This window comes from Cucumis sativus, chromosome 7 (genome assembly GCF_000004075.3).
Source record: "Cucumis sativus cultivar 9930 chromosome 7, Cucumber_9930_V3, whole genome shotgun sequence".
In the NCBI taxonomy this organism is placed as follows: Eukaryota; Viridiplantae; Streptophyta; class Magnoliopsida; order Cucurbitales; family Cucurbitaceae; genus Cucumis; species Cucumis sativus.
Genome location: NC_026661.2, coordinates 4,426,541 through 4,447,932, shown reverse-complemented (window position 1 = coordinate 4,447,932; position 21,392 = coordinate 4,426,541). Strand labels below are relative to the sequence as shown.

The window sequence follows — 21,392 nt, the reverse complement described above, 5'->3', positions numbered from 1 at the left end:
AAAATATATTTAAATTTTGATTAGTTACGTCAACATAAATTATAGCTACTTTTTTTCGAAGATGAACATAAATTTTTGAAGATCAATAACGTGTCTTTAACTATAGTTGAGTTATACTCAAAAGTTAACAATTTTTATAATGTATAAATACAAATAACTTGAATCCTTTAAATTGATTTGAAATTATGATTATAGTGCACATGTCACGACATTTTCTAAATTGCAAAAGAAACAAATTTAAAAACGAACAACATCTGATAACATTAATTACTTGTCATATTTGTCACACAATTTATATATAAAAGAAAACGATGCTTGCCTGTTTTTTATATAAAAAAATTTCATACGAGACAATTTCTCTATAAATTAATTCGAAAATAAAATTCAACCCAAGAGAACACACATTCACTTCAAAAACCCTAATTAATTTCCGATCATAACACAAGATGAGAGTTTCTTTTTTCTTTTTTTACAAACAAAATTAAGAACTATAAACTCAAATAGGATAATAATTAAGCAAATGAAAGTTGTAAATATTGAATATATAGCTGTGTTGGAAAAGAGAAAAAAAATAAATCTCTCTAAATTAACAAAAATGTTGTGGCAAAATGGTAAAAAACCCCAAAAACACCTGCCCTTTTAGGTAACTTCTCCGTATAAAATCTCAACCCTCTCTCCATTCCCACCCTAAAAGCATGCAATCAATTTGAAAACAAAATTATACACAAAAAAAAAAAAAACTCTCTTCCTCTCCCTCTCTCTCTCTCTAAAATCCTAGAGAGAGAAACCTCGCCGGCCGGAAAAAATGGTGGGAAAGCGATTTGCCGTGCTTCTGTGTGCAGAGGATCCAGAGTACGTCAAAAAGAAACACGGAGGGTACTTTGGGGTCTTCGTTAAAATGTTGGGTGAAGAAGGCGAAATTTGGGACTCATACAGAGTCACCGCCGGTCATTTCCCCGACGATGCCGATATCGGGATTTACGACGGTTTCGTCGTCACCGGAAGCTGTAGTGACGCCCATTCTAATGACCCTTGGATCTGCCAGCTCCTTCTTTTGTTAAAGAAGTTGAACGCCTTGAAGAAGAAAGTCCTCGGAATTTGCTTCGGCCATCAGGTACGTAAAATTAAATCGTTACAGCTATTATTTTTTTTGGGCTATGGCTATAAATTCTTGTCATTAATGGTTATTAAATGCTATGATCTCATCAGCATCATCATTGTTGAATATTTAGTGGTTGAAAATGGAAGATGAATTATAAGAATAAGAAGATGATGATGATCATCTTATATAGATAAAAGTTTTTCAATATATTATAGTTAAAATCAGTTGCATGGAATTTGATCAGTTGTTTCCACATCCTACTAATTTCTTTGATTCTATAATGTAGAGTTGTGGTTGTTCTTTGGTTGAGAAGATGATAATTATAGATAAAAAGAAAACAAACAAATTGTAAGAAATTGGAATGGAAATAGAAAGGTAGAGTTTGATGATTTTGGTAATGGTTATTTTTTTTTATTTATTGGAAAAATAAAGAGAAAAAAATTAGTGGGTGACAAGGAATCTTGTGGGATGAAAATAATTTATTTTATTTATTCGACGAAATTAAACAGAACAAAACAAAAAAAAAGCCGAAAATGGATTGTGCCTATGTTCGATAGGAGCACACTTTTCTCATTTTAATTATAAATTAATAATTATATCAATTTAAACTTTAAACTTTATAATTATATCAAATTAGACTTTAAAAATTTATAAAGATATCTAATTTGATATATCTATTCATTTAAAACTAATTAAATGGATATAACATTGTAAAATTACTAGTTTATATGATTTAAATGGATAGTGCTGAACTTTAGGTTTAGGTTTATAATTGATATTTTCTGTCTCAAAAAGAGAGTTAAAAAGAATAATTAAATGGACTTAAATAGTAATAATACTATAGATTTAATTTAAATAAAAAAAGAATAATGTAAGAATATAATTCTCAATTGACTAGAAATATGTTAGTGATATTGTGATATTGTAGATTTAAATCTATAAAGTTTTTGTTTGAATGGCAGAAAACTTGTATGAGTCAATATTCTTGTGGAATGAATTGACTACTTTTGAATTGAAGAACAAAATTTCAAAAAAAAAAAAAAAAATATTAGTTTCAAATTGATCAAGTAGAATGAAGTGAAAATTATTATTAATTAGTGATACTATTGAAAATTATAAAATAAGATGGTCAATAAATAATAAATGAAAGTAATAAATTTTTTACACGTCATTAAATTTTTGTTAATGTCATTAATCAATACATTGTTTTACGTTTTTTCTTTTTTCCCCTCTTTTGTATTGTATATATATTTACCATAATTACTGAATTGTATTAACTTTCAAAAACTATATATTTTAAAATTATTTGATATATATTGTTTGAGTAAATTTGAGGCTTTTTGAAGCCGCAAATTTTCTCTTAGGTGGAAAATTAGGTAATTTGAACATCTTTTAAACCCCAACTTTCTAAAGAAAAAATCATATAAATTCTTAAACAATTAACTTAGAGTAAAATAGATATATTAATTATTATCAACAAAAGAAAAGACACTAATTGTAACAATATGTTTAATTGTAGTCTTTATAGCTTAATCAAAACACACTTTTGTATGATCATTTTTTACCAAACAAACACTACAATTTTTTTCAAATTAAAAAAAAAAAAAGTTGAATATTTACAAAGCAAGAATGACAAATTTTCACAAAACTCCATGTAAAAAGGATAATGGAAAATTGGAAAATTATAAAAAGAAAATAGTAGAAATGAATAGACATAAACCATGTGGGTGGATCATGGGTCATTTCCCCAATGAGAGTAGGTGTACCTTTTTTGCACACATTACATTACATTACATTACATGCACACATTATATAAATATATATATATATATAGCTAAGCTAAATTCTTCACCAATAAAAATAAAGTATTTAATTCTCTTTAGAAAAAGCCTTTAATTAGGTATTTAATCATAATTTATTGTTAAATGGTCATATGCAGAAAGAGACTTTTCTTTCTTTCTTTTGTTTTTTCTTTAGTACAAGAGAAAGAGACAAACTATATAATGAATTATTCTCATGAATATCTATCTATCTATCTACATATATATATAAGAGTTTTATTCTTTACTTCTGCAATAAATTAATTGACTGAAACTTTATGCCAAAATTGAATTTGAAATAAGTGATAGAATTATGAATTTTGAGTTAATCTCTCTATGTACTATTTTTCTTTTTTAAAATCTTTCGAAGTTATTTTCTTTTTGAAGATAGTTCATTGACTCCTAATTTGGTTGGTCTAAGTTGGGGGAATTTTGTACTTCATATTCCAATAGTAATAATGTATTCAGCAATTTGAGTATAGTTTTTTTTTCTTTTTTTTTTTTATGGTTGAATTTCAAGTTTTCAAGCATTAATTATATATATATATATATTAATAACCCTTTTGATGAATATAAATTCTCATCCAACTAAGCACGTGCCCAAAAACATCACTTTATCTCAAAAGACAAAACATGGTGGAAATTAGTTGGCACGACGTGTGTTTCATTTGATATATATATTCAATTTCGTGGATGATAATCTAAGTGTTGTCTATCAATGATTTATATCAATATGTGATAGACTTCTAAGGATATAATCAATAGTCTATCAATCTCAATAGATTTTATTATTATATTTTTTATTTATTTAAAATATTACTAGATATGCTAATATTTTTCTCCTGATTATATTTGTAACTGTTTCACAAAATAAATTTTAAATAAACGAGTAGAAAATTGAAAACAAAATGATAAAGGCATTACATGTTAAAAGGTTATGTTTGGGTCATGCTACATCAAGTTAGGGTCTAAACTCGGCGAATGCATCCGTTTATATTTTCTATTATATTTCAATTGGCTAAGATATATACAGTGAATCAAAACAAATATTAGGGGTAATATATAAGAAAGAATATAAAGCAGAGAAAAAGCCAATTTTGGGTGCAATCCAATTTGTATTTTCATATCCATTTTCTTGTCATCCAATATCTCTTTGTTTATATAATAGTTTTTTCTTTGTTTCTTAAAAGAAATATTATAAGTATATTTTTTTTTATTTTTCTAGGTGTCATCCAATTCATATTATAAGCTTATTAAGTTGTCTTATTGTCTTAATGGTATAAGTTTTGAAAGTTTAGATTTGGAGGATAGTTCTCTTTAATTTCCTAAATATACATACATACATATGCATATACATTAATGTTATTTTTTAAATCTAATGGTTGTAATTAAAAGAGGTTTAATCATCATAATAATTAACAATTAATGTCATTTAGCCATGTTTAGATTTATTTTTCCTTTTAAATTTTCAATTAGTAATTTTAGATTGAGTACTTTTATGGTTAAAATATCATTTTGGTACATTCCTAACTTCCTAATTGATTGACTTTGTTTTTTTTTAATGATTATTGTTATATTTGTTATTTTTTATTGTAAATTTTGAAAATATATTCAAAATATATTATTTTCTTAAATGAATATTATTAAATATCATTAAAAATGAACCTTAAAGAAACAAAATATTAGATTCATGGAAAATATAAGTACCAAATATAAAAATACAATAAAGTTACTAAAATTAATTTAAAAAATTTAATTTTATGAAAATAAAATGGAAAATTGATGTTATTTGTGTAAGTTCCTAAAAAATGTAATAACGTAGAGTTGATTACTGTCACATGTAGATTTTGTGTCGTGCATTGGGAGGAAAGACGGGTAGGGCAACCTCAGGATGGGACATTGGAATCAGGGCCATACACGTGTCACAATCTAGCTCAAAAGCCTTATCATCATTAAAGATCCCATTAACGTTATCGATAATCGAGTGTCATCGAGATGAGGTATGTATATTTGTTAAGTAAACTCGCTCCCACATTACAACTTCTCAGCCTGATCATGATCCAATACGGTGTGATGTATGAAAAATTTTGTAGGTTCGGGAACTTCCGTTAAAGGCTGAAGTGATCGGATGGTCAGAAAAGACGAGAATCGAAATGTTCAAGTATGGAGATCACATGATGGGAATCCAAGGCCATCCCGAGTACACTATGGACATTCTTTTGCACCTTATCGACCGTCTTGTCCAACATAATCTCATCATGGTATGCTCAACGTTTGATCGTTTTGATATAAATTTTATAGATTTATGAATTATTGACACATATTAATTATTCAAAATATTAGGTTATTGCACCTAGTTAAAAGCTAGTTTACCTTCTTGTTTGAGGGTAAGAAGAGGAGTTACGTTGCTAGGTATACAAAGTTGAAAACTCTATAAAAAAAGTTGTTTATCATAAAACCGACCTACATTGTAAGAAGTTAAAACGATATGAAATTCAAGTTTTTAAAACGTAGACTACAAACTTTTTCAGACAAATAAGTGAACGACTCATGAGTGTAATCTTCAAGATTATAAGTTTAGTTTCCAAGTTTCAAAATTGTTAGTTTTGGTTTTAGTTCTTCTAATCTAGTTTGTAGGTTCCAAAAGATTCACCCTAAAATTAAGTTTTGTTTTCACTTGTTCATAAGTATTAAAATAACTTCGATTTTAGTGACAAGAATTGTAATGAATTGCTATTTTTCATGAATTATGTATTTGTATACCTTGAAATATAGGGTTTCCAATGGGAACAAAACACAAAAATCTAGAACAAACATTAATAATAAAACCTAAACACTAAATTTGAAGTTAAACTCAAACGAACTAAATATGCAACATTTTCAAACACTTAGACACCAAATAGAAACTAGTTCCAAAATCTAAACCCTAGAAAGATACCATCCCGAAAATGAAAAAATCTCCAAAATAGTATCAAACTCTTTTTTTCATTAATGATGTAATTAAATTGTTTTTGTATAGGAAACATATGCGAAAGAGTTGAAGGTTAAAGTGGAAGATGGAGAGCCAGAGAGAGAGGCATGGAAGAAGCTATGCATCAACTTTCTCAAAGGAACATCTCATGATATAAATAATAACAATAACAATATCATAATATTTTAGATAAATCAAAGAGAGAGAGAAGAAGAAGAGAGTATAGAGTATGTGTATATAAGAAAAGTATACCTCAAAGCAGATTGAATAATAGGAAGGAGGCAGGCAAATAATTTATTGCACTTAGCAATGGAGATTTATATTTTTTTGTTTTTCTTTTTCAATTTAGACTTCAAGGATTAAATGTTGGGATTTTGATTTAAAACTTTATTGTAGGGTTTTTCTTTCCGATTATCAAACTTATCCTATGATCCAACTAAGCTTAGGTTTTCTATCTCAAGACACATACAATCGTGGATTTATAAAGAAAAAGACGATTAACACTATTAGAACGTTTTGAATTAGAGATAGTAAAGTATTTAACTCGATCACACAAATGTCTTATTAAATTAACACGATTTTTGGATCTACAAAGTTTGTAATGTTTTGATTTTGGCTAAGCTCCTAGTATGCTATGATTTTGTTTTATTTTCACATTTAAATTAGTGGTTTAATCTTCCTATGCACAAAAAAAGAATATATATATTGATTTAGTTTTGTTTGGGCTTTGTGGGCTTATTAAATTAGAGTTTGGGAGAAATTGGGCCTAAAAGATGGGCTGAAAGTTTGGTGTTTGAGTCCTCGTTTTCTTTTTCCTCACTCTACCTCTCGCCCCCGTCTCCTTCTTCTTCAGTCACCTCAGCGCGCTATAACACCCACACCGTACAACAATTGCCGCCGGTAAGTCTACCGTCTCCTCCACTCGTTCTCTCTCTATTTAAATATCTAATGCCCGCCGATGATTTTGGTTTTGTGTTAGAGTTTGGTAAGTTTCATAGAAGTTTGTTATAGCATTTTTGAGAAATTGCTACAGAAATCCCAAGTCTTTTTATTCCCTTCTTTTCTTTGTTAGATTTTGTCTTGTTCATATATAATTCTTAGTTCCTGATTTATTCTCGTATTTATGGTGCCCAAATCTATTGGCTTCGTGTACCCATTTCTTTCTAATCGGATCACCTCATATTTCTTCACTATTTCTTCAACACAACGAAATCTGAATTCTGAATCTGTTTGTGGTCGTCCCCGTGATGCAGTTATCAATGCTTCTTTTCAGTCTCAACTATTAGAACAATCCCTTGATAGTTTTAAACTAATGGTCCTTAAAGGGCATTCTCCGAGTTCTTTCTCTTTCAATAATGCATTGGATTTACTTGCTAAATCAGGGAATCTGGATAGAACTTGGGGGTTTTTCACTGAATATTTGGGGAGGACTCAGTTTGATGTGTATAGTTTTGGGATTACGATTAAAGCCTTTTGTGAAAATGGCAATGTAAGTAAAGGCTTTGAGCTTTTGGCTCAAATGGAGACGATGGGTGTGTCTCCTAATGTTTTTATATACACTATCTTGATTGAAGCTTGTTGCAGAAATGGTGACATTGATCAAGCTAAAGTAATGTTTTCTAGGATGGATGACCTTGGTTTGGCTGCTAACCAATATATTTATACTATCATGATCAATGGATTTTTCAAGAAAGGTTACAAGAAGGATGGTTTTGAGCTTTACCAGAAGATGAAGCTTGTGGGGGTGCTTCCCAATTTATATACTTACAACAGTCTCATTACTGAATATTGTAGGGATGGAAAATTGAGCCTTGCCTTTAAGGTATTTGATGAAATATCTAAAAGAGGGGTGGCATGTAATGCAGTCACATACAATATTCTAATAGGTGGGTTATGCCGGAAGGGACAAGTGTCGAAAGCAGAAGGATTGTTAGAACGAATGAAACGAGCTCATATAAATCCAACTACTAGAACATTTAACATGTTGATGGATGGGTTGTGTAACACTGGACAGTTGGACAAGGCCTTAAGTTATCTCGAAAAACTGAAGTTGATTGGTTTATGTCCAACTCTAGTGACCTACAATATTTTAATTTCAGGTTTCTCTAAAGTAGGAAATTCTTCTGTAGTTTCAGAGTTAGTGAGGGAGATGGAGGACAGAGGAATTTCTCCCTCGAAAGTGACGTATACAATTTTGATGAATACGTTTGTTCGATCTGATGATATAGAGAAAGCCTATGAGATGTTTCATCTCATGAAGAGAATTGGTTTGGTCCCAGATCAGCATACCTATGGTGTCCTAATCCATGGTTTGTGTATAAAAGGTAATATGGTTGAGGCATCAAAACTATACAAATCAATGGTAGAGATGCATCTACAGCCTAATGATGTTATCTATAATACAATGATAAATGGGTACTGCAAAGAGTGCAACTCCTACAAGGCCTTAAAGTTTCTTGAAGAGATGGTTAAAAATGGAGTAACTCCAAATGTGGCTAGTTATATTTCCACCATTCAAATCCTTTGCAAGGACGGGAAGTCAATTGAGGCGAAACGTTTACTTAAAGAGATGACTGAAGCCGGGTTGAAGCCTCCAGAATCTCTATGTAGTAAAGTTGGTCAAGCCAAATCTTGTGCATAAAAATAAAAATAACAACAAAGGCTTTTATAAGACCAAAGACATAACTACAACAAATGATGTAGAAGTTTACAAAAAATTGTGGCGTGTTGAATGAGAAGTTAATAGGTTCGTTAGATAACCATTTCACTCTTTTAGAATTAACTCTATTTTTTTTTGTCTATGTGAAGCATTTTCCTTATGTGTTTCATGGGACTTTCGAAACTGTTGAAAAAACACTAATGCTATAATATTGTTTTCAATGGGTAGATACAATATTGATACCCTAACCTAATCTCATACTTTAAAGAAAATTTGAATGAGTGCTAATAATAAACTACTAATATACTAACAATATATACTTGAAATTACATTTTGAATTATTGCTTATATTTTACTAATAAATTTCTTATATACTTTAATAACATTTTGAATGAGTATTCACTTTTTTTTAAAAGAAAAAACAAACCTTTTATTTGGTTAAAATTTAAAATAGTAAGAAGAAAAAGTTATGATTGTCTCTTGCGCTTCTTTCTTTTCTTGAAGATTACTGAGAATCTAAGGGATATTGAAATGCATTAGTAATTAAGAACGAAGCAGAACGAGAATTGTAATCAAATTAATTGCTGTAAATTTGAGGGGTGCAAAGTAGAAATGAGATTGTGAAGTGAAAAAGCTAAATGGTTAAGTTGAAACTATGAGAACATAATGAGTTTATTTATTACAAATCAGGTTTAAAATGTTAAATCCAAATACGAACGAGCATGCAGGTCATCTCATAAAAACCTAAAGTACACTTAAAACCAACCTACAAATCAACCGTTTGAGCCCAGTTGGACATTGAATCTTGTGTGTTGAGATGAGTGGAGGTGCACCCTTGCTCGAACATTAATAAGTATAAAACTTATAGTTATTAATTCATTCCAACCCACTTCCCAAAATTTGGGCTTTCAATCCAATTCCCAAAATCATATTTGGTTGGGCTCTTTAGTAATTGAAATTGGGCCTAAAGAGGCCTAAAAGTATGATGTTTGACTAAGTCAACTAGGTTAAAAAAAAATAACAAAAAGTACATAAAAGTTTTCCTTCTTCAACCGCCACCGCCACCGCGTGCGTCTCTTCGCCCGTCTCTTCACACCAGCGCCGCCGCAACCTCCTCTACCGGACGACGACGACGACTGCCGCCGAACGATGCCGGTAAGTCTTTTTTCTCTTCTGTTCCTTCTCTCTGTCACGTTGTTCTCTCTAACTCTTTCCCGCAGCTTCATGGGCCAAACTAGGTGTGGAGTTTGCAATTTTCGTCTGAACTCCCTCTTTTGGGCCAAATACCCCTAGGTGAAAGAAATGTTGGATGTACTTATGTTTGCAATTCGTGTTCTGATTTATTTTAACTTAAATTATACTGAAAAAATCAAAATTTAGATACAAAAAATTTCTCATTTTTAATAAGAGTCTAAAGTGAGAGTGTAACAGGAAGAATGGTTTTAGTGTACAAGTCCTTCAAAACTAGTGAATGATCTGAACAATTACGTGTTTTTGTATGAAATTGAAGGATGAGTTGTTGAGGATATGAGGTTTTCCCCCTTTTTTGGATAAGAAACAGTTCATTGCTGAATGATATATCAAAAGCAGGAGAGGGCCATGATAGATACATAGAAACCTGAAAAAAGAGGAGGGGGAGCCCATGCATAAAGGTAAGCAAGCATTCATCAATCCTGAAAACAAGAACTAACAAAAATATGAAGAGCCTATTGGATGTTACATATGATAGGGTTTAGGGTTTTTTCCCCTTCAAGTTTTAGTTTTATTAGTAGCTTGATTAAGATTGGTGAGCATGCAAGAAAGTATAGGGTTCAAGAGCCTATTTGATGTTGCATATTATGGAAGCAAATCAGCATGATACTGTTTTGAATTGATGCAGAACATAATGCTAGGTTTTGAGCTTATTTTCCTCAAACTGCAAAGCTTGTTACTAACTTTTTTCTTTTTCATCTTTCAATTATGTATAGTTTTTCTTTTTTTATTTGTATGGCAAAATATTCTATACTATTCAAAATGAGGAGTGAGAATTTAAAAAATTCTATGGTTATGTCATATGGGGGTTGCAAACAATCAAAGTTATCTCACGTTATCTATGTGTCAAGTAAAGCCCTTATGCTCGTCATAATCAAAGATGATTTTGTTGGTCCGTCTTCACATATATATTTTCTTTTTATTTATTTTAATTAGTGATATCAATGCTCTGCAATAAGCATTACTTTTTATATAAAAAAACGTTTTCCATTTCTTAAATTTGTAATTTGAATTTTGATGATGGTTTCCTTTACTTTTCAGGATTGATGAATGGGTAGATCCTTAGGATCCTTGGGAAGAAGCTTTGGCTGGCTATTGAGGAATGTATGTGCGTAATCTTTCTTTGCATACATATTACTATGCTTTGGCTGTTTGGCAGTTGTGCTTTCTATTGTTTTGATTTTTCAATTCTGGAAGGTAGAGAGAGGCTTTTTTTTCTTATTTTTATTTTGGCTTGATTCTTTTTTCTTTTTAAAAAATACAGTGTCAATTTTTTTATTGATAAGGGGATTTATGGGTTTTCATATTTCGTTAGTTCTTGTTTCTGCCACTAGTCTACTTTACTAAAGTTTTTTATTAGCCAAGCAGGTAATTGTTATTTTAGATTGATCACTTTATCATATCTTATCTTTCTTTGATTATGCATCATGTCCCTAACAAAAACTCTTGTGAGTTCTTCACAAAGATGGTATATTATTACAGAATTAGGTTGTGCTTTTTTATTTTTTATTTTAGGATTTCTTTCTGTGTTATTACAAAATGATAGAAGTGAACTGAAAGGTCATGAAGTTCTAGAAATTGAATAAAAGGTTTGAACATGCCTATGTTTTTTGTTGATGTTGTGCTAATGTCAGCATTGTTATCGTTATGGGTTCAACCTCCATAAGGCCTTCAATGGATATAAGAAACTTCCAATACAAATGGACACTTAAGAGAATAACCACTTAGGATTTAGGAAGCATGTCATTTCCCTTGAATATAACTCTTTTTAGTTTTTGCCATCGTACATGACTTGCTCCAGTTTGGAGTAATTGACAAAATAAGGTGGAAATCTTTTTTGAATATGATATTGAATTTTTGCAGTTCAGCAATTAATTGCCTTTTAGGCGATGGGGAGTAGTGATGGAGGTGGAGAAGATCTGTGCAAGCAAATGACGGAGCTGAGCAAAACCCTAAAAGAAGGAGAAAGGATTCTAGCACCAACAAGGCGACCCGATGGTACTCTTCGAAAACCCATTCGGATTAGGGCCGGCTATGTTCCACAAGAAGAAGTCGCAATTTACCAGTCCAAAGGGGCTCTGGTATGTGTGCCTCTTGCGCATACATTATCTTCTTTCCATCTTTTCCTGCACTCTGTTGTTTCTCCTTCCTTTTGTATTGAGATATAGTTTGTTTGCCCTTTGTGCCTTGCTCATGAAAATTCATACTAGGAAAATGAAATCGCCCTTTGAGCTACCGTTGTGTTAATTTTTACTTTGGTGTGTTGTAAAGGACGAAGCAAAGGGCAAAGCAGAGTGCAATACAGTAGCCCATGACATTAGACAATCATTTCATTTGAGGAAATGCACAAAAGTAAAATAAAATATGTATGTACATGAATCGTGATGGAATAGTACTGTGAAAAATGAAAATTATGACATAATGGAAGTTAAAAGTCCTTTTCGGAAAATAATACCTCACGAGTGGGTTGGAGGCTTCTGAACCCATGATTTCTTAGAGAAAGTAGAGAGTGACTTAAAGGTTGAGCTATTGCTGATACTGGTGTAGTAAGTGCCTTTTTAACAATTTAATCAAAGATATGAGCATTTTTATGCCATACATTTCCTATATCTTTAATGAAAAGGAAGTATAGAGATTGTACATGCCTCTTGTTGATTCAATATAACTTTTGTTGATTCAATATAACTTAAGTCTACAATCACATCTCTTGAGCTGCCTCTTGTTAATCAGGCTCCCTCGATAGGAGGCCTATACATCATACAGGACTCATTGGAATTCTTGCATCATCCACAATTCAATATACAAATTGAAAATGAGGCAGATCACCCTCATTGACTTTTTTTTTTGTGCTTAAATTTAATCTTGGAGTGTGCTCATTTGTGCAGTCTATGGGGAAGAGGAACAGTAGGACCTTTAGACAAGTTGAGAGGGACTTTAACAACATATGGCCCCTCAATATGTTCAATGTTTATCTTAGATGCTGTGTCACCTTTTTTTTATAATAGTTACTTGTTAGGTCTCATTCTTCTTAATTATAGATCCCTTTTCCCTAGTAGGGCTTCTTGAGAAACCAAACCAACAGTTTTGTGGGTCAATTTTTTTCTCCGGTAAGATGATGATGATTGGCTGATACAATTCTAAACAAAAGAGATTTTAATATATGTTCTGGAAAATTGATGATTCAAGTGAAAGACATCAATTTCATTCTATTATTTTTCTGCTAGATGTTTAATTCCTATACTAGTGTATCCTAGAAGTCATCATTGTGGTATTCATTGGGATTACCTTTTTTCTGTGTGCTACAGTGGAAAAAGGAGATGGCATCGCACGATGGACCTCCTGGCTATGAACCTCCGACAACAGATGTAAAAACCAAGACCAAGTCAGCTAAGCGAAATGAGAGAAAGAAAGAGAAGCGACTGCAGGTTTGTCTTTCCCTTTGCTGGGATGGATATTTTATGTTTCTGATGACAGTTTAAATATTGTGGGGATTTCTTTTGAAGATCTTAATGGGAGTTAATTTTTTGTTTCTTTTCCCTGGGTAATATGGTCAACTGAATCTTAGAATCTCATGTGTGTCATTAAAAAGTCAGATGGTGAAACTCGTTCAAATGATATATGGCTGCGATGATTAGCCTCAAGTAAACCATGGCAACTTCTGGGAATAGAGTTTTCAGAAATTGAGTCGAGTTGTCGCATATAGTCTAAAGGTTCTAGAGTTTTATTTTAGACCTACAATTAACTTGTGATAGTTTTCATATAGGATTCTCTAAGTTGTCCCGTGAACAATTTTTTTGGGAGGACCATAAATTGAAGATTGCCATTAGTGTTCATATGCAATAAAATGTAGGACAAAATATAGGTAAATATATAAGAAACTACTTTTTTTTATCTCTTATCTATTTTCGACCATGGTTGTGACTTCTATCCTCCCATTATCACTTGGGGAATAAGATCATCCGTATTCAAATCGGCATGCTTTTCTATCTGAATAGTTGGTGTAGCTGGTGTAGCCTAAGTGACTAAAGGAGAGTGCTCTCCAATAACTCCATCTCAAATCTTTATTATGAATCAAAATGGTAATGAATATATGTGAGCAATTGGTGAACAAAGGCAAAGGAAAGTATTAAAAATGATGAAAAGATACTAAATGGGATTAATCAAGGATAATATTTAATCAACCACTAGTCCCTACTACATCAATAGTTAGAAAGATATTTTATCTGCATCTTTGGATTTTACCGTATGCAACTTAACCTTGTTTTTTTGAGAAAGGCATCTTATGATATAATAACTCACGGGTTGAGTTTATATTTTTATATTTGTGCTGGTTCTAACTTGACCATGATTTAGAGTCTAAGGATAGCTGTTTATTTATTTTCTAACAAAAAGCTTTTTTCTTCACTTTCCTTTTTCTCCAGGCAGCTCATGAGAAGGACAAAGTCTTGGAACAAGTGGTTGTTGAAGAGATCACTGAAGCGAAGGAAGCATATGTAGATAATAGGTTGGAACCCATCCAGTCATTAAGTTCCCAGATGAATGAACTTTCTGTTTCTACCAATCTGAAAGTTGAAAGCCCTTCTTCTGAGCCAATTGATGATCCACAGTTACCTTCCAGTGACCTTGACAAGAGAATTAGAGCAACTAAAAAGAAGGTGAGAACAAATTTGCCATGGTAGACTCTTGCTAATCATCTTTGCTTCAAAGTCTCGTGAAAAACTGTCAATCCATTGCATGCAAATATATGTTTAATAATATTTGAATTATGTTCAAAGTTTAAATGTCTTGATAAAGTCTTTTATGATACTAAAGTCCCTCTAGAGGACATGACTTGATAAAGGGCTAAGAGATCATGAGTTTTATCTATAGTGGCTATCTCCCTAGGATTTAATATTATTGAAAATAGAGACAACGAGTTCACACCAATTTACGTGGAAACCCGAGTACCGGGAGAAAAACCACAATTGTTTGTGTTGTTATTATTTTCTAATGAATAAAGCAATAGGTACAAGGGAGAATAAATAGAGTACACAATGGAATAAAAAAGGAAAAGATTTAGGAAAATAAGGAATACATTCCCATAATCTTTCCATAATTATTCTAGGATTCTAACAAGGAAAAAGCCTAGAAAAAAAGGAAAGAATTCCAACACTCCCCCTCAAGTTGGGACGTAAATATCAATGAGGCCCAACTTGCTAACGCAGAAGTCGAAGTTTGGTCTGAGAAGCCCTTTGGTAAGAACATCAGCAACCTGTTGACTCGAAGGGATGTACGGAATGCATATGCTCCCACTGTCAAGTTTTTCTTTGATAAAATGTCGATCAATCTCAACATGTTTAGTTCTATCATGTTGAACAGGGTTGTTAGCAATACTAATAGCGGCTTTATTATCACAGAAAAGCTTCAATGGTGTCTCACATTCCTGATGAAGATCTGTCAAAACTTTCTGAAGCCAAATTTCCTCACATATTCCTAAACTCATAGCTCTATATTCAGCCTCAGCGCTGCTCCTGGCCACAACACTTTGCTTCTTACTCCTCCAAGTTACAAGATTGCCCCAAACAAAGGTACAATAACCAGAGGTAGATTTTCTGTCAACAACAGATCCTGCCCAATCCGAGTCAGTGTATGCCTCAATGGTCTTTCTGTCTGTTTTTCTAAACATCAGCCCTTTACCAGGTGTTGATTTTAAGTATCTCAAGATTCTGTTGACAGCTTTCATGTGTTCCTCATTAGGGGTCTGCATAAACTGGCTGACAACACTCACAGCAAAGGAAATATCAGGACGAGTATGAGATAAGTAAATTAATTTACCCACGAGGCGTTGATACTGTTCTTTATCAACTGGAACTTGATCATCAGAGTTTCCTAGTTTGCAGTTGAATTCAATAGGAGTGTCAGTGGGACGACATCCTAACATACCTGTCTCGGTTAACAAATCAAGGATGTATTTTCTTTGAGATACGGAGATACCTTCTTTAGATCTGGCCACCTCCATTCCAAGGAAATATTTCAAATTTCCCAAATCCTTGATTTCAAACTCATCGCCCATTCTCTGCTTTAGTTGACTGATTTCTGCCTGATCATCTCCAGTCAAAACAATGTCATCCACATAAACTATTAGAACAGCAATCTTTCCTGTTTTGGAAACCTTTGTAAATAAAGTATGATCAGAGTGTCCCTGCCTGTACCCTTGGGACTTGACAAAGGTAGTGAATCTGTCAAACCATGCTCTGGGAGACTGTTTCAGACCATATATAGATTTCTGGAGTTTACACACATGCTGACCAAACTGGGCTTCAAATCCAGGCGGAGGGCTCATGTAGACTTCCTCTACGAGGTCTCCATTCAAAAAGGCATTCTTAACATCCAGCTGATATAAAGGCCAATCTTTGTTCACAGCAACAGATAACAGAACTCTAATAGTATTCAACTTAGCAACTGGAGAAAAAGTTTCTGAATAGTCAATACCATAGGTTTGAGTAAATCCCTTCGCAACTAACCTTGCCTTGTGTCTGTCAAGAGTACCATCAGCTTTGTATTTGAGAGAGAACACCCATTTGCATCCCACAGTTTTGTGTCCCTTAGGTAGAGTACAAATGTCCCAAGTACTATTCTTTTCAAGAGCTTTCATCTCTTCCATGACAGCATTCTTCCATTCAGGATACTTTAAAGCAGTGTAGATATCTTTTGGTATTATGGTAGAGTCAAGGCTTGCTGTAAAAGCTCTGAACTGAGGAGAGAGATTCTCGTAGGAAACATAATTGCAAATGGGGTGTTTAGTACAAGACCTGGTGCCTTTTCTCAGAGCAATGGGAATGTCAATAGAGGAATCATACTCATCTGATTTTCCTGTATGACCCTGTTCCGCTTCATTATTACGGGTTTCTATTCTGACCTCAATCTCATCACCACTGTCCTTTTCTTCCACGTTTTCAAGAACAGCAACATTAGACCTGTCATTCTCACTTATCATATTCTTAGTACAGGGTTCAGTAGGGTTTTCCATACCTTGATCTCGAGGAGGTTCAGAGTCTTGGACTGGAGCCGGCGGCTGACTAGTAGGGGAACCGACTTCCTTTTTGTGATTCCTCCTGTAGTACGTTTTCCAGGGGACTTGGTTTGTGGGTAGGACTATGGAATGAGGAATGATGTTAGACACAACACTAGGAGTGGGTTCGATGAATTCAAAGGTGTTGTTAGACTCTTCACTCACACTCTCCCCCTGAAGATGGCTAACGGGAAAGTAGGGTCGATCCTCACAGAAAGTAACATCCATAGTGACAAAGTATTTTCTGGATGGTGGGTGAAAACATTTATAACCACGCTGGTGAGGGGGATACCCAACAAACACACATGCCTGAGCCCGAGGGGTAAATTTGGTTTGATTAGGGCCAAAATTATGGACATAAGCGGTACACCCAAACACACGAAGAGGAACCTCAGAAACATGACGAGTCGATGGGTAGGACTCCTTAAGACAATCTAAGGGAGTTTGAAGATGAAGAATACGAGAAGGCATTCTATTGATTAAATGAGCTGCTGTAAGAATAGCATCTCCCCACAAGTATGAAGGAAGGGAAGTAGAAAGCATAAGGGAACGGGCTACTTCCAGAAGGTGACGGTTTTTTCGCTCGGCCACTCCATTTTGTTGAGGAGTGTAGGCGCACGAGTTTTGATGAACAATCCCCTTGGAAGCAAGAAATTCACTAAGGTTATGGTTTTGGAATTCCCGACCATTATCACTCCGAAGAATAGCAATTTTTTGATGGAATTGTGTTTCAATGGTGTGATAGAAATTTTGAAACATAGAGGAAACCTCAGATTTATCAGTGATAAGGTAGACCCAGGTAAGACGGGTATGATCATCAATGAAGGTTACGAACCACCGTTTTCCAGATGAGGTTGTTATCTTGGATGGTCCCCAGACATCACTATGAACAAGAGTGAAGGGTTGGGTTGGTTTGTATGGTTGTGAGGGAAAAGAGACTCGATGTTGTTTGGCCTGAATACACACATCACAAGATAAGGTAGTCATCTCAACTTTAGAGAAGAGATGTGGAAATAAATGTTTCATATATTGAAAATTAGGGTGGCCTAAACGAAAATGCCACAACATACAATCTTGTTCAGAAGTAGTGAAATAGGAAGATAAGAGACTAGTCCTAGGAATGCTACTAGAAGAGGTATCGTCATCAAGGAGGTAGAGTCCCCTACTATGCCGGGCAGTGCCAATCATCCTCCCCGAGCTCAAGTCCTGAAAAGAGACAGAATCAGGTAAGAATATTGCTTTGCAGTTTAACTCATGAGTGATCTTGCTTATCGAAAGCAAATTATAAGATAGTTTGGGCACATGCAAAACATTATGTAAGGAAAGCCCTGCACAAGGAGAAATCTTCCCCTTTCCAGCAATGGGGACCAAGGAGCCATCTGCAATTCTAATTGTCTCGTTCCTAGCACAAGGAGTGTAAGATACAAAATGTTCAGAGGACCCAGTCAAATGATCTGTGGCACCAGAATCCAGAATCCAGGGTTCTTCCCATCAATACTAACAAGACCGAAGGAATGAGGTATACCTGATTGGACAATGGCACTCACATACGCCCGCCTTGTGTTCTGTTTGTCGTTGGAAGGGCGTTTCTTACTTCCTGGGGGACGACCATGTAACTTCCAACATTGTTCTTTGGTATGCCATTGTTTTTTGCAATGCTCGCAGACAGGAATTGGTTTCCCATTATGCTTGTCACTGCTACTGTTAGAAGATCTTGCACTAAAAGCAGCAGAGTGGATGGAAGACTGAGCCACCGTATTAGTCACATAAGGAGAGGATACATTAGGGAACGAGTTTACCGGATTCTCAGAATACATCGGTAGAGTGGATATCGTCCCTAAGGTAGCCTCAAGTGCTGCTATCTGTTGTCGAAGCCCTTCCAATTGTTGATGAACTATTCCCAAGGAAGCTTGCACGTTACGGTTGGAATATGCCGAAGATTCACCAACCTCAAATGTTGAATGAATTTGAGAGTTTTTAACATCGGGATGGTAGCTAGGATCATTGGGTGGCTGGCCATACAGATTTGACGGCAGAAGCGATGGTAGCCGATTGGAATTAGATGGCAGAACATAAATCGGGGCGTGGGGAGCAATATAGGCCGCGGACGAAGAAAAGGGTTGGACAGATGGGATGGTCGGCGCCGTCTGAGGAAGAAAACCAGGCGCGTGGTGGTCCGGTGACGGCGCGGACGACTGCGGTAATGACGAAAATTATTTTCGGACGTTTTCTGTAGCCGGCTTAATAATTCGTCCATGGCAGCACTCATCCGAGCATCGATGGCAGCAGCTACGGCAGCACTAAAATTGATGGTTGTCCCTTCTGTTTGATTTTCATAAGTGGTTTGGTTTTTTTGGGTTTCTAGGGTGTTTTCATTGTCCCGCTCTGATACCATATTGAAAAGAGAGACAACGAGTTCACACCAATTTACGTGGAAACCCGAGTACCGGGAGAAAAACCACGATTGTTTGTGTTGTTATTATTTTCTAATGAATAAAGCAATAGGTACAAGGGAGAATAAATAGAGTACACAATGGAATAAAAAAGGAAAAGATTTAGGAAATTAAGGAATACATTCCCATAATCTTTCCATAATTATTCTAGGATTCTAACAAGGAAAAAGCCTAGAAAAAAAAGGAAAGAATTCCAACAAAGCGAGTTTCCTTCTACATGGTTCTTAACTATCTCTCTCATAACAACTGAGTCAGGTCTACCACTGAAACTTTTTGTTATCTCCATGGAGTCCATTGCGTATCTTCCCATATAAATCCTAGTCATGCTTCAACCTCATACAATAAGTTCTCAGTCTGCTTTCCTCTTGCATCTTCCCACTTCGAGGTCTTGTTACCAAAGTTGATAGACCCTAAAAATTAAAGAGGTGGAAACATGAGTCCATAACGAATGATTAGGTTTCAAAAATCCAACATTGAGAAATCTTGAAATTCTTTCTCATCCTTTCCTAGTTGTATAAGTATTAGTTCTAGTTTTACAGTTAATAGTACAGGAAGAATATATTATATAACTGCCAAATTAGTTACAGCCCCCCAGACTATAGTTGGGGTTTGGGATAAGTTTTCAGACGGTTATTGTAGATGATTCTGGTGGTTGTTTGTTATTTGTAGAGATGTAGAAGTTGTTCAGCTTTTTTATATGTCGTTGAGTAAAAAGCTCTGATTCCTTTAAAAGGAAAAGTGCTTCCTCTTAAAGCACATCATGTTCGAATTGACGAAATTACTTTTGTTAATGCTAAGAACCATGAAAAATCTGAGTTCAAAATCATAAGGAAGTCTGCTTTCCAACATTTTCACTGTGCCTGATGAATCTTCTTCCTAGTCTCAGCATAGTTGGGAAGAAATCTAGTTGTAAGATTCAAAAGCCTATAATGTTATTTGTACTTGATGCAAGTACAACTTGTTTGAGAAATTCATCTGTTTTTGCAATATTAGAACTCAGTGCCAAAGCTTATAACAATCTAAGCTACCATTTACATAAACTTCTTTTAGTGAATTATGGGTAGCTTTGTTGAGAGCTAAAGATTTGAGTTTTTTTCTTCAAGTTTCTTTAGTCCGTCTTATGCATTACAACATCTTTTTGATAATTTTCCTTGCATTGTTCTCATGTTTGGATTTGCAGATTCGAATGGCAGAAGCTCAGTTGCAAAAAACACCACTTCAAGATATGAAGCCAGAGCAGGCGAACAAGTTATCGAAACTAGAAACTTGGCGCTCCGAACTAATGCTTCTAGAAGAACAAAGGCTAAAACTAAATTCTTCATCATGAATGAGAATGACTGCAGGCACAGCATCATTGTTCACTTTTATTTTTCCTTTATGATGAGAGAAAAAGAGACCAGAATTGCTGCAACAACCAAAAGGACTTCGATTTGCTTTTTCGAAAATCTAATCATCTGTAAAACTCTACTCGTGTGTAATTGCATTTTATTCAAACGTTTTAGCAACTCCTTGAAACTGTAGATAGTTTTGGAGACATTGATTTTCTTTTGCCTCTAAACATATGATTTATTTATGTGATTTCCAATCATAACGATGAACCAAATACTTTGGCTTATCAAATTTAGAAAAATATCAATGAATTTTGTTTTATTATTTTATTTCGCTTGAGCTATAGCCATTTTGCAATTTGAAATTTGAGTGTCCATTGTTCATACTTCTTATAGATGTTAACAAAAATTTCAAAGAGAATTGTGCAAATAATCATGAACGTCGATGGAAGTCATTTAAATTAATAAATAAGACGTAAATAACAATATTCTTCACCATTTCATGAATAGTTACATCACGCCATACTTGCATTTTAATGAATAATTAGAGCCTTAAATCGACTAATGAATAATTCACTTAAGTGAAGGAGAAGACTTTGAATATCTTTTTTTTTCAAATAAATTTCAAGTGTAGTGTGAGGACTGATAAAATCACTGCTCGTTTCAACCACCACTCCTCAATCTTCTCATCCCTCCAGCAATTAATTTTCCTTTTAATATCATTGTTGGTTAGAACTAGAAGACTTTCATCACTGTG

At 34.0% G+C, this 21,392-nt stretch overlaps 3 protein-coding genes across 13 annotated transcripts; all 3 read left to right on the top strand.

Moving 5' to 3' along the window:
- The first annotated feature begins 692 nt into the window (after positions 1-692).
- Positions 693-6,316, top strand: LOC101205790 (gamma-glutamyl peptidase 5). Its single transcript, XM_004136854.3, has 4 exons — positions 693-1,114; positions 4,767-4,922; positions 5,016-5,183; positions 5,942-6,316. The coding sequence occupies exons 1-4, from the start codon at positions 806-808 to the stop codon at positions 6,080-6,082; spliced, it is 774 nt and encodes a 257-aa protein (XP_004136902.1). The 5' UTR covers positions 693-805; the 3' UTR covers positions 6,083-6,316.
- A 458-nt stretch (positions 6,317-6,774) lies between these two features.
- LOC101204684 (partner of Y14 and mago) lies at positions 6,775-20,965 on the top strand. 11 transcript variants are annotated; one of them, XM_031889309.1, is made up of 7 exons: positions 9,468-9,707; positions 10,063-10,204; positions 10,845-10,907; positions 11,672-11,884; positions 13,109-13,228; positions 14,225-14,458; positions 20,488-20,965. In XM_031889309.1, exons 4-7 carry the CDS (start codon positions 11,693-11,695, stop codon positions 20,632-20,634), a joined length of 693 nt encoding a protein of 230 aa, XP_031745169.1. In that variant the 5' UTR covers positions 9,468-9,707; positions 10,063-10,204; positions 10,845-10,907; positions 11,672-11,692; the 3' UTR covers positions 20,635-20,965. The 11 variants fall into 11 exon arrangements, with proteins under 11 accessions (XP_031745168.1, XP_031745169.1, XP_031745170.1 ...); XM_031889310.1 differs by having other exon boundaries at positions 10,845-10,911; XM_031889306.1 differs by having other exon boundaries at positions 9,469-9,707; positions 10,845-10,911; positions 11,667-11,884.
- Positions 6,800-8,800, top strand: LOC101208300 (pentatricopeptide repeat-containing protein At4g11690). The gene has a single exon (XM_004137021.3). It carries the CDS (start codon positions 7,017-7,019, stop codon positions 8,532-8,534), a length of 1,518 nt encoding a protein of 505 aa, XP_004137069.1. The 5' UTR covers positions 6,800-7,016; the 3' UTR covers positions 8,535-8,800.
- Positions 20,966-21,392: the final 427 nt, after the last annotated feature.

Coding starts and splice junctions, on each gene's coding strand:
- LOC101205790 (XM_004136854.3), top strand. CDS start 806: ATGGTGGGAAAGCGATTTGCCGTGCTTCTGTGTGCAGAGGATCCAGAG. Junction 1,115..4,766: donor GAATTTGCTTCGGCCATCAG/GTACGTAAAATT, acceptor TGTCACATGTAG/ATTTTGTGTCGTGCATTGGG. Junction 4,923..5,015: donor TCGAGTGTCATCGAGATGAG/GTATGTATATTT, acceptor AAAATTTTGTAG/GTTCGGGAACTTCCGTTAAA.
- LOC101208300 (XM_004137021.3), top strand. CDS start 7,017: ATGGTGCCCAAATCTATTGGCTTCGTGTACCCATTTCTTTCTAATCGG.
- LOC101204684 (XM_031889308.1), top strand. CDS start 11,693: ATGGGGAGTAGTGATGGAGGTGGAGAAGATCTGTGCAAGCAAATGACG. Junction 11,885..13,108: donor ACCAGTCCAAAGGGGCTCTG/GTATGTGTGCCT, acceptor TGTGTGCTACAG/TGGAAAAAGGAGATGGCATC. Junction 13,229..14,224: donor AGAAAGAGAAGCGACTGCAG/GTTTGTCTTTCC, acceptor CTTTTTCTCCAG/GCAGCTCATGAGAAGGACAA.